At 43.1% G+C, this 13723-nt stretch overlaps 1 protein-coding gene across 1 annotated transcript in view; it reads right to left on the bottom strand.

Moving 5' to 3' along the window:
* Positions 1–13422, bottom strand: part of LOC145415347 (fat-like cadherin-related tumor suppressor homolog) — a 394573-nt gene extending 381151 nt beyond the window's left edge. The window contains exon 1 of the mRNA XM_080284623.1: positions 10086–13422. Within this exon, the coding sequence (XP_080140749.1) occupies positions 10086–13422 (3337 nt within the window). The remainder of the gene's footprint in view (positions 1–10085) is intronic.
* Positions 13423–13723: the final 301 nt, after the last annotated feature.

Below are 13723 nucleotides of genomic sequence, written 5' to 3'. Positions count from 1 at the left end.
TTTTGAAAAGAAAGGGTGGATAAACAGCTTTTATCAACCCCTTCACTGCCATAGGACTCTTTTAAGCTGAAGGAAGATGTCAGGTAAAAGCAAGGACAATAATCTGACATACTTGAAATGAAGGCCTTACGCACAGTTAACTGAAGTGGTGTATAAATCAGGACCCACATACATACAGGGTCTGACCATATCGACCCCAAAACGCGTCGCGTTTGCGCATGACGTCATGGCGAAGACACCAGGTGAGGTCTTCCGAGAAGGGGTTGCCATATAGTGAGAAGTAGACTCAGTTGCTCAGAGGTCATGGCGCCAAACAGGTCACCTCTGTCACCTGCACTTTTTCCATTGTATGTGCCCAGTGAAATAATGCCTACCAATTGTGCATTGTTTGGCTGTAACTCTTTACTGAAGAAAGGTGGGGATATAACTTTCCATATTTTCCCCAAAGATGAAGAGATTAGACGTAAGTGAATTCATCTGTGCAAGAGGAAAGACACAATTAATCCGAATACTGCTCGCATCTGCAGCCTTCACTTTGATCAAAGTGCTTATAAAAGAAATCTAAAATATGAACTTCTCAAACTGCATATTCCAAAAAATCAAATACGCCTTGAAGAGCACGCCCTGCCAACGCTGAATCTGCCATCAGCTTCATTAAATGTTAAGTCCCTTCCCCTTTCTCTCTCTCTCTCTCTCTCTCTCTGCATAGGTGCATATCCCTGTATATGGTGGGCTTTGCTCTTTATAAGCTGTACAGTATATCGCCCCTCACGGGGTTAGAGCTTGCAGAAATGTGGAAAAGCACGTGGTGCATTGCATTTACCAGCCCAGGTAAAATAAATTGAGGCAACTGGCCACCGCACTAGAATGAGTTGCTAGTATTCATATTTACCCACCATTATTTTGTTCTACCCACGTACTGTAGGTAACCATTACTGAGTACCCTAGCAAGAAAGCAGTAGTGTTGAAAATTAAGTACGGTATATCGCAGAATGTATTTGTTTAAAGCAGGTTCGTAACGTAGTAATTCCATCTGGAAGCGTTTGGCAAGAAGTATGTTATCATCCCCCCCTTCCTTCCCTCCCTCCCTCCCTTCCAGGTCGCAATATCAACGGTGCCAGGTCGTTGGAAATGATTTATACAGCCACTTTTCGTTCTCAAAGAGTGAATAATTCGTAAAAACTATATAGCTTTTTATGTACATGAAGCCACAAAGAGTATATGAAATACATTCACATATATATAATAGCTCGGATTAAGAGATTTGTTATTTATAATTAACGATTTGGTATCTACGCAGTCTCTCTCTCTCTCTCTCTCTCTCCATGATATATGCGGAATATATACATTTGACATACTGTGGCTTAAAACCAGCATAAAACCTAAGCCTTACCAACGGTAATTTAAAAGACAACTGGCAAGGCATTGTCAGTACTAATATATAGGCATGTGTCTCTTCCTACTGAAGTAATTAGCCTTTTTGTTCGATACCGAGCATTTTTCAGGATGCGGGTATTAAACAGAAATTTGGCTAACTCGACACGAAAGCTTCAGAGTAAGATGTCGAAGTTAAGGAAATGAAGCCTGCATAGTAACATATAGTCAATACCGGTAGCAGTACCAATAAAAATCCGGTATCATTTATAACAAGATGATATCCATGTATCCTAATAAATGTCACTATTAGAGTATATTGTGTTTATTTGTAAATCATGTACCTTTAAATATGAGAAGGGAGAGGTTAAACAATCATTTGAATTGAGGAAATGTGTGTGGAGAACAGAGTTGTGTAAAGGAAGCAAGGTGGAAGGGGTGGGTATGGAGGATGACAGACAGCTGCACCTCACCGCGACTTGAGGCCTCCCTCTGAGGTCCCAAGGGAGATGGTGGGTGGGGAGAAATGGGGGGAGTGCCCTGTCTCAAGCGTGACGTCAGTAAATCTGCGTAGTAGAAAGGTGTGAGAAGACCCTATATGTATATGGGTCCTGGTATAAATATTATAGCCACGGTACTGATTTATCACGTCAGTATTATTTATTAGCTACAACCATGGAACATTATCATAACTAGTCGACGAGTTTATTTCTACATTTATTTTGATAATTTTTTTTTTTTTTTGCTCCAACAATTAATTTTCCATCTCGCCAGACGGTTTGTTAGACCCTTAGCGGTCATGGGGTTACTATGGAGTTTCACTGTACGACTATTACTCTTTTGCATGATTTTTTGCTTGGGCATCTTCTCTTTACCCGTCCCCGCCCCGGAGTGGCTCGGAGACGGCTGTTGTTTTCACTCGTTTGTCTGTTTGTTTGTCTGTTTATTTGTTTGTCTGTCTGTCTGTCTGTTAACAACTTAACGCGAAAACTACCGGTGCGATTTTAACTAAACTTACAGGGATGATGGGCTATGACCTTGTGATCACCTGATTAAATCTTGGGCCAAATTGGGCCAAGGCCTAGGCTGTAGGCCCCCCAAAATGTAAAAAAATATATCGTTTTTTTTCGATATAACTCCTTTCAGTTTCTCCATATCGACACGAAACCAAAACGTAAAGGTGTATCTTTCAAATCTGCATCCTATAACAGGCCTCAATACATCAGCGGGTCACCCCCCTGTTAGCGGTAGGAGGGTCAATGTCAGGTGGGTCGGGCCTAAAATTTCAAATGGGCATCAAATCGTCAGTTTTCACCCAATTTACTCCAAAATTTATGTGACATCTTTGACTAGATACCCTGTTGTATTTATACGTAAGCACTAAAATGACTGCCGGGGACGGGTTTGCTGGGCCTTGGCACCGCTTCTTCTTCAAGACATCAACATGAGAGAGAGAGAGAGAGAGAGAGAGAGTGTGTGTGTGTGTGTGTGTGTGTGTGTGTGTGTGTGTGTGTGTGTGTGTGTGTGTGTGTGTGTGTGTACGTCCCCGCTCAGTGGGCATAGTTACTGGCAGTCAGATATGTTTGTTAAGCAGGGGATGTAATAAAACTTTTCCGGCCCATTATGTTTTTGTTTTTTTTAACTTCTCAGGCGATTTTATTCAATTTAGGAAAGACTTCTATGACGGTATATGGTTTTTCTTTCATACTAACTCCAGATCGTTGAAATAAAGGAAATCCTGTCCATCAGAATGTTAAAAGAACCGATAAGAAAGATGACTGCATAGAATAATGCCTGTCAAATACACGAGGATCATCAGCCTCCTCACCACTACGTCTTGTTGAGCATTGTTTACCGTTTTATTCCTTCTAATACCAAACAATTATATTCATCTTATTGTGAATGATATGAGTGTGAACAGCCTGACACTATCACCGTTACTCTCATGTGGTACGGACAACTCTATATTATACTCTATTCAACCAGCGTCAAAGTGAGTAATGAGAATCCCAGAGTAAGGCAGACATTCAGGTATTTACTAAGCTCTAATCCTCCTCCAGACTATGGTACATAACCGTCGAAATAACAATCCAACGCCCGTATTCTCGTCGGCTAAGGACACTCCCTAACACTTTTTCTTAAGCGATTGATTTTGCTTAATATACCTTACTCTCCTTTTATGTGGTACAAAAATCCTTCTTACATTGCCACACCCCGCATAGATAATGTACAAAAGGATAATAGCCTCACATATACAACAATAAATCGCTAAGAAAAAGGTGTTTAGGATCCGCCTTACTCGATGAGAATACGGGCCTCCAAGTCCTTGCGTCAGTGTGAAGTACGGACAAGGAAGTAGAGCACGCACTGAGGTAGGACTAGACCGCTGATTAAGGAAGGGCGGAAAAGCGTATATATATATATATATATATATATATATATATATATATATATATATATATATATATATATATATATATATATATATATATATATATATATATATATATATATATATATATATAACACTCATGTTAATAATGATGAAGATCGCAATGTAAAGGCTGGGTTTATAAGACTGAACCTCCCTAAAAAAAAAAAAAAAAATGGAGGAAGGGTGGCGGACCAGAGATGCATGGGTTAGTATATCCAGTTCCCTACTGAAAGAACTTAAGAGTCCAGTTCTCGGATAGGTTCGACTTTTGGAAACTGTTTGCTTTCCTCTTGGCCCTGTTCAGTCAGACGTACAACTAGGGACCTGTATGTAACATCGACGGTTAAGGATTATGTTCCAGAAGACTGGGGCCCATCAGAAATTGACTGTATGCCTTAACGCCCATCGTGTAGTTAACAGCCATTATTATACACACTCCCATATTCTTCTACAGGAGACAACAAATTAACTATACACTGATCATGCCAGAATATATTAAAAATATAAAGAAATAGGTAGGGGCGTCCTGCTTCCAATCACTCCGTGCAGTTCTACCTTCTGGTGACTCTACACTGAAAGACAAGGCAAATGATTTCTTGGAATCCAGTACTCTATATACTACGTTTGGTGGCAACCATACAACCAGTTATTGACGCTTGGTGGTATAGTGGTTTGTGGAGCTCCAGTCAGATGCGGCCCATAATGGCTTAATCCATGGATGGGTTGAGGCTTATTGGTCACATAATTCCACTCAGGGGCGAGCGAGCCTAATCATCTTCACCTTAAATAAAGGGACTGAACAGCCTCTCCCCGGGCCCCTACAATTCTGATGGGGTCATAAAGGATTAAATGATGTATCCACATCCTTTTGGAACATCCAAGTAGAGGAAAAAAAAAAGTTCCAGTCCAACTCTCACTTCTCGTCACCGTACTAGTCATGGGGCTTTTAACAGCACAAGTGGCGGGCGATGGCAGGGACTCGGGAAGGTTTTGCATATATATGGTGTGAAAGAAATATTTCTCAATGTGGTAAAGAGCTTTTACGGCGGAAAAAGCATGTGTGAGGGTGCATGAAAATCTGACTCTGCGTTTTCAAATAACAGGTTGTTGGAAAGAGTGTGAGATTCTCTGAAGTTGTTCAGTGTTGTACAGTCACAAGCAAATGTTAGCCACAGTCCCTTGACTGTACTGTATTTTGCTTTCCATATTTCTCAGCCCTCTCGCAACGTCTCATATCTTCTCATGTCCGTTTATTTTGCTTCATATTCCTGTCACATAAATCTATTTCATGTAACACTTTCCCTTACCAAAGTCAACAGGGAACTGTCAGCAAACTTTCAATACAGACTGTATGTACTGTAGAAGGAGGGATGAGAAAGGTTAAAACTGAGACTGATGGAACAGTCAAGATGCTGGCCTGATGGTTGCTAACTTATGAACCATATCATATGAAATGTATGCAGATAATACTGCTCTCTCTCTCTCTCTCTCTCTCTCTCTCTCTCTCTCTCTCTCTCTCTCTCCTGGTGAGGACCCGTTCTAAATCTTACGAGTCTTGTTACAAACAGAGACAAGAAAAGATAAAAAGAAAACTATCTATCTATCTATAGCCCGATGCCCTAACCCCGCAAAAGGGTGGCCGCAGACAAAACGCCTCCAAGTCGCTCTGTCACCCACCATTTGACTATCCTCCCCCCAACTCACCCCCTCTCCCTCAAATACCTCTCAACTCCATCCCTCCACCTCATCCTTGGTCTACCTCTCCCTCTCCCTCCCTCCACCTCACCTACATACACCCTCTTAGTCAGTCTTTCATTCTCCATTCTCCTCACATGTCCAAACCACCTCAGTGTATTTCTCCTAATCTTCTCAACCACATCCACATCCACCCCACAGCGCTCCTTCACTTCTTCATTCGTCAACCTGTCCCTCCACGTCACTCCACATGCTCCTCTCAAGTAACTCATTTCCACTGCTCTCACTCTTGACTTGTTCCCTTCTTGCAAGATCCATGCCTCGCTTCCATACGTCAGGGTAGGGATCACAATACTATCATGCAGTGACTTCTTAACTTCCATACTCACCTCCCTATTTCTCATCACTGCTTTCAGTGTACCAACAACCTTCCTTCCCTGCTGAACCCTTTCACGCACTTCATCCCCCAAAGTTCCATCCTTACTCATCACACTACCCAAGTACTTGAATGCACTCACATTCTCCATATTCTCACTATCCAACCTCACTGCACACTCTGTGACTTCATTTCTCTCAAACACCATAACTTTACTTGTGTTTACATTAACTTTCAGATTCCTCCTCCTACACACTGTCCCAAATTCATTCACCAAACCTTGCAACTCCCATTCATCTTCACTCAACAGTACTGTATCATAAGCAAACAGCAACACCGGAAGCTTCCAAATCTCACCCTCATTCATTAGAGCCACCCCCACATCCACCGCCCTACCCTGCATCTCCTTTACAACCCCATCCATGTATATATTAAACAGCCATGGAGACATCACACAACCCTGTTTCAGTCCCACATTGAGATCAAAGAACTCACTCAGCTCACCATCCACTCGCACCGTAGCCCTAGCTCCCTCGTACATACTCTTCACAGCACTCAACAATTTCCCCTCCACTCCATATATTCTTAATACCTTCCACATACCTTGCCTATCTATTCTGTCATAAGCTTTCTCCAAGTCCATGAAGGCAGCATACACTTCCCTTCCCTTCTCTAGATACTTCTCCACTAAACATCTTAGAACAAATATCTGATCTACACACCCTTTTCCCTTCCTAAATCCCCGTTGTTCTTCTCCAACTAGCTCCTCTGTCATATGCCTAACCCTATCAATGAGTATTCTACCATATATTTTACCAGTCATACTAAGTAGGCAAATACTCCTATGGTTACCACATACTTCTCTCTCCCCTTTTCCTTTGTATAAAGGAACAATTATACCTGATTTCCAGTCCTCTGGAACCCTTCCCTCTTCCCAAGCCAATCTACACAACTTCCATATCCACTCCACTACAATCTCACCCCCATACCTAAGCATTTCACCACACACACCATCAATTCCTGGGGCCTTTCCCAACTTAATCTTCTTCATCGCTTCCACTACTTCCGCCCTAATGATCTCTTCCTCCCTCCTCTCATCTCTTCTTCTCCCAGCCATTCCCCAACCACTTATACTCGCACTGCTCTCACTCTCTACATTCAACAAATCCTCAAAGTGCTCCTTCCATCTCCTCAGTTTCTCTCTCTTCTCCACCAACAATCTATTATTCCTATCTTTCACTCCCCTACATTTCCCCTTTCACACTGCCTTACTTTCTTTACCTCCTTCCAAAACAATTTCTTACTCTCCCTCCATTTCACACTCAGATTCCTCCCAAACTCTTCATCCACTTTCTCTTTACTCTCCTTCAACAGTCTCTTAATCTCCCTTCTCCTGCTCACATATAACTCTCTCTTCTCTCTCTCATCTTCTCCCCTACCTCTACTCGCTAACCATTCACTATATGCCTTCTTCTTTTGTTCCACAGCTCGTTTCACCTCATCATTCCACCATGCTGTCCCTTGCACACCCTTGCATCTCCTCCTCACTCCACAAACCGCCTCACACGCTGCGCCTATCTCTTCCGTGAATATCTTACATACGTCTTCCACCCCTTCCATCTGCTCTAGCTCATACCTTCCCAATCTTTCTTCCACTATGCTCTTATATTCTGTCATTTTCTCACTATCTTGCAATTTCTCCACTCTTCACCACGATCACTTTTGTTTATATTTCATTCATGCAGCCTTCAGCACAATTCGACTTATTAGAAGCCTCTCGTAATAAAGGGTTCAGAACCGTGGTAAGTAACTTTTCACTTTTATTAAATTCTTATTGGTATTTATTTTCATCGCCAGACGATTTGGTTCTACTTATGGTACACTTCCCGTAATCAGAAGAATAAGGCCTTGTAGAGCATAGTCTGTATTATCTTAGTAAACAGGTATTAAAAAAAAATTGCCAGTAGAAGATAAAGACATCCTCCGTCCTTAATTACTAATGTGTGAAAAAATTTACAGGTGTATGGGATCGAATGTAACGCAAGAATGGAGTAAGTTCCTCATATTTACATGATGCCCAGAAATTATCTTTACAACAATGAAAAATTATAGGAGGGAAAGGATGCGGGAAACTGAATCGCAGTTTTATTGGCAACTTATTCAGCACTGGATACGTACCCCGTTAGTCATGCATCAAGCCACTCCTTACACACCTGGGAGCACATACGCGGCTCATATGTGGGCCGTGTCCATTTTAATCAGTTTACAGTATGAAAAGCTACCTCCAGGTGACTCTCCACTGAGTGACAAACGAAATGGTTTTCTGTAACCCCCCAAACCATTCAGTGCGGCAGAAGACAACAACATAACCAACAAGTGGATGCCTGGTGGTCCAGCAGGTTATGGCACTCCAACTGGATGTTGGGTGTCACAAAATGCCACTTAGGAGCATGCGACTGCTCATTCTGGACCTTAATGTCTGTACAAAGTGGCCTACAGTTTGTCTATGAAAACAGACAGACAGACAGACAAGTATACAAAAGATTAAATCTATCCCATAGAACTGCGCACACACACACACACACACACACACACACACACACACACACACACACACACACACACATACACATATTCTCTTCCAGCCGCTGCACATGTTACAAACATGTATGCATGTATTCAGTCGGACTTGCATCGGCATACTTTACATTAAATATTTCAAGTTGAATCATGGATTATCCATTGAATACAAACACATAAAATTATGGCATGAGTAATTTTAGATACGGGTACTGCAGCAGCGACAAGTAGATTAAAATATCAATGTGATTAATGCATGTACAATATTATTAATACCTTCCACTTTTATGCATTTGATGAGAAGGCAGTTTTGTGGTTCGGGTATCGCAATGATAGAGATTCCTGAAATTCAGGTAGGTATAAGATTGCTTCCGTCAACTTTTATCTTTACATTTACGGCTGCCAAACTAATCCATCCATCCATCAATCATCCAAACCTTTTCTGTGGGAACGTAGAGGTCCGGGCTAGGCTACTCATCCCCCCCCCCACACACACACACACACACTCAAGGAATATAAAGCAAAGAAAAAATATGTTACCAAACAAAAGCCACTGCTGTGAGGATTTTTTTTTTCTATTAATATTGCTTAACATCTTCAGCGAGGTAACATATTTTGCATTTCATCCTTGCTACAATTTAACACTTTGATTCAGTTCAGGAGGGACTTAACCAAACTGGAGGGATTTGACATCTTAATTCTTCTTTACTATCGTGCTCTCCTACGGTGAATAAAACTGTGTGCAGATAGGGTGCATCAAATAAGACGATACGTCATTGGACTGAAGGTGTTAACGCCCCGTATGAATATAGCTCCACAAGTTACATCTGAGCACAAGGACCCGTGCACAAAACGCTAACTGTTGAGGAAATTTTAACTCCTTCAAGACGATGACGCATATCTATTTTTATTCTTCCTGTCTCAGGGCGATTTCCTTTAGCTTCACCGAGCACCCTATTACCGAAGGGGTTAATGAAGACCGTACCGTACCCCGTATCTTATAAGTTGAATATACGGGTTCCTAGGTAGAAAGAGTAAAGCGTGTCATCGTAGTCTAGTTAATGTAAAATATACAGTCCATCATTATTTGGGAGTTAATACGTCCTTATTCGCTAATGGATGTGTTACTTTTGACATTACCGTCAGGAATTAACTACTTAGTAAATCAGACTGTGGCCAAGTAATAAAAGCAACGAAGGCTTAAGGCCCCCATTATTAAAACATAGAGCACAAAGCTGCAGACAAACCCCCAGTATTTGACGATAATTTCACTAGCATGAGAAGATGACCAAGCATGTCTGAACTTTCTTTACTGTTCATTACTACACTAGAAAGTGAGAAGAATGATGATCACATTAAACAATTATAGGTGTTCATTATGTCTGTCAGAAACTAGAGGAATGTTTGCACCTGTGTCCTCCAAATGTCAACTCCTTCCATCTTTTGACATGCGTTTTAGTATATTACAGCTACCAACAGGCGATGTTATTTTAAGTGAAAGGACCTATAGTAGCAAAGCGGTTATTGGGGCTATTCCAAACCCCTCTAAGTCAAAAAGTCTGTCCTAAAGTGAAGAAAATGAAAAATGCATAATCAGACTGAAAGAACTAATAAATAAGACGTTACCTTTAGAGTCGACAGCAAAGAGACCGAGCCCATTGCCTGCCGTTATGGCGTAGTGGAGGCGGGCGGCGTCAGGATCACGGGCGGTCAGGTTAGTAACAAGGGCGCCCGGGCTGAGGTTTTCATTCACCCAAGCACGCACTATCCGCTCAGGGAATGTTGGAGGTCCTAGGTTCTCGTCCACATCATGAACTTGTATAAACAGTGATGCGAATGACTCTAGAGACGGAGTACCACCATCTCTTGCACGAATCGTCACATTATAAGAATATATCATCTCAAAATCAAGATCTCCAGCCAAGCGCACTACACCTGTTTCCTGGTCGATACGGAATGCATTATCGTGGCCACTGATAAGACTGTACGTGACCTGGCCTCCCACACCCATGTCCTGGTCAGTGGCCTGGACAGTGGCCAAAATGGCACCTCTTGGTAGGTCCTCGGGTACATCTAATTTTAAGTTATTTGTGATACCAAAATCCGGGGGACAGTCATTAATGTCTAGCACTGTGATCAGAACTCGGGCTAAGGATGAGAGAGGGTTTTCTGGATCGTTGTCCCAAGCTCTCACCCGAAGGTCGTATAGATCTCTGCGTTCACGGTCTAAGGATTTGGCCACATGTATGATTCCTGTGTCACGATCAACTGTAAACTCCTCTACGTCAGTCACTAACTCGTACGTGACCTTAGCGTTCAGTCCCGTGTCTTTATCCACTGCAGTTACCTGAGCCACACTTGCTCCATTGTTGATATTTTCCAGCAAGTTCAGGTTGTAGTTGGATTGGCTGAACACCGGTGCATTATCATTTACATCAATAACTAAAACTGTAAAGTTAGTGGAGACGCTTCTGGGAGGTTGGCCGAGATCATACACAGAGAGATTTAAAAGATACTCTGACCTTCTTTCACGGTCCAATTCAGCCACCACCTCAAGGACACCAGACTCCAGGCCAATTTTGAATACCGAATCAACATTGCCATTGGATAATGCATATACCATCCTGCCATTGTAGCCTCGGTCGTGGTCAGTTGCTTGCACGGTCAGTAGATGTGTTCCCAGTTTGACATTTTCTAGCACCCTAATTGAGGCAGGAAAATTCTTTGGTAATTCTGGTGCATGTGCGTTATAACCATACCGGAGGGGCAAGAGGGCATAATGTTCCTCTGCTGCATTATTTTCTGCAGCTGCAGCTACTACTTCAGCAGCCTTGGACCCAATATTAGTTGAATGACACTCAACATGCGAATGCTGCTGCAAAGTTACTTCTCCTTCAGTGTGCCTATTGACCACCATCACCGTCACGCTCGTCGCATCAGACACATGAGTCCCATCACTGGCTGTCACATTCAGAACATACACCTTCTGCCTGTCATTTTTCACTGCATTGCGTAATTCACAGGTGAGTGCGAGTATACCCGTGGAACTGTCAACAGCCCAACACTCCTCCGCCATATCATTGTGTAGTTGGTAGGTAATCGATGTGCCGTTGTCAAGATCCACAGCAGTGAGAGTAATAACGTTGGTGCCGACAGGTGCGTTAATATCAACCCATCCCTTGCAATCCACACCTTCAAACTGCGGCCGATTATCATTGATATCTCGAACCTTCACCTTGATTGTAGTTTCAGTTTCTCTTTTAAAAGGTGTGCCCCAATCTGAAGCACGAACCTTGATAGTATAGATGCGACGTTGAGCTTCAAAGTCTAGCACTGAAGAAGTTCGGACTGTACCATCAAATGGGTCAATGACGAAGGGTACTTGATCTAGGTTGGCAATGCTGTAAGATATGAAGCCATTCTCGCCAGAGTCAGCGTCAGTCGCCACCATGCGTGTAACATAAACTCCTATAGGCTCATTTTCATCTAGAGTCACCTCAGTGTTGGGTGTGCTAAATTCCGGTGCATTGTCATTTGTATCTAAAACCCGAATAATAACTTTAGCTGATGACTGTTTTCTTTGGGCAGCTGCGGCCTGATCAATGGCGGCCACGGTGAGGCTGTAATATGCAGTAATCTCGTGGTCCAGCCAGTCTTCAGTGGAAATGGTACCAGTGGCAGGATTGATGTTGAACTTGTGGTCCTCGTTACCTGCCACCAGCCTGAACAGCACTTGTCCACTAAATCCCTCATCAGTACCAGAGGCAGCGACTCTCACAACAAGCGTGCCGGGCGGTGCTTCTTCATGAACTGCCTCTTCATATTGTTCTTGCACAAACAAGGGTACCTGGCGGCTTAATCCTTTGGGTTTGACTAGGATACTTATGCTGGAGCTACGTTGTGGAGTACCACTGTCGGCGGCGAGCAGAGTTAGGTTGTAGCCAACAGATGTTACCTCACGATCCACCATCTTTAACACAATTAACTTGAATTCTCCAGGTTCAGAGCCAGGCAGTACAGAGAACAGCGAGTCAGTATCGCCTGCAATGATTCTCACTTCCTTCACCAGACCATTATCATCCTTATCTGGATCATCCACTGTGATGAGGGCATATATATGAGTATGTGAGTGTTCTATCAAAGTGGGCAAAGGCTGAACGTTTATGTGTGGTGCATGGTGGTTGACTTGAAGCACATTCACCTCTACACTAACCTGCGCTGCTCTGGCAGATCTTGTACTGTGTGGCTGCAGCCCTCGGTCCCTCGCTAACACTGTGACTTTGTGTACACGCTGATTAGTAAGGGAGAGAGGCCTTGTTACCGACAAGACACCAGTAGTGGGGTGAATGGCGAATAAGTTTGTCTCATGATTTTGCAGAAAGTAATAGACTTCCCCATTCTGGTCAGCATCTGCATCATGCGCTGTGACAGCAAGAAGTGGAGTGTGGAGACCAGCGTCCTCACCCACACTCATCTGGTATGTCGTTGGATAAAACAGAGGTATATTATCATTGGTGTCCAGAATCTGCACTGTGATATTTGTGGTGGATGTTTCGGGGGTGGAATCCAGGCGGGCTTCTACTATCAACACGTAGTAAGCTCGTCGCTCCCTGTTCAACACGTCGCGCTGCCCTGTGCGAGTTCGTAGCCGCAGAACCACCAAACCCCCAATTTCTTCAGTCTCTGCCACGAAGAATCCATCAGTGTTGCCGTCAATGATATGGTAGGTCAGCGTCGCTCCATAAGGTATATCTGATAGAGCCACGCCCATGAGCTCTGTCCCCAGCACGTAGGAGCGTTCTACCGAATTTTCGTATATACTAACATTATAGGATTCCTTCAGCATCCGAAAGGGCTTGGATGGTTGATCAGATGCGAGAGCCGAGGCAAGGAGGGATGAAGCCAGGAGCACTGCGAGACGGAGGCGGCGGGAGAGAGGCTGAGAGTCTCCCCAGGGCATCATGCCGCCCTCACCGTGTCATCTCACCACGCACATCACCTGCAATACAAAAACACTCATCTTAGTTATCGTAATCGCTCTCCTCACTCTATTCCTGCTTCATGTCTTATGTCTGCAACTCCTACATTCTTTCCTAACACGTATGCAATCGCCTCTTTTAATAACTAACTTTATTATTACAGTGAATTACAGGAATTCATCATAATATTTTACCTCTTTTATGTTTATTTTACTATTGACTACACAATTATTTACAGAAAAAAAATGTCTAGCCAAACTGCACAGCAGCCTATAATGCTGATTT

This window comes from Coenobita brevimanus, chromosome 102, assembly GCF_032717465.1.
Source record: "Coenobita brevimanus isolate Jiangsu-jjx chromosome 102, ASM3271746v2, whole genome shotgun sequence".
NCBI classification, from domain to species: Eukaryota; Metazoa; Arthropoda; class Malacostraca; order Decapoda; family Coenobitidae; genus Coenobita; species Coenobita brevimanus.
The sequence above is the reverse complement of the archived record's forward strand: the minus strand, read 5'-3'. Positions and strand labels throughout refer to the sequence as shown.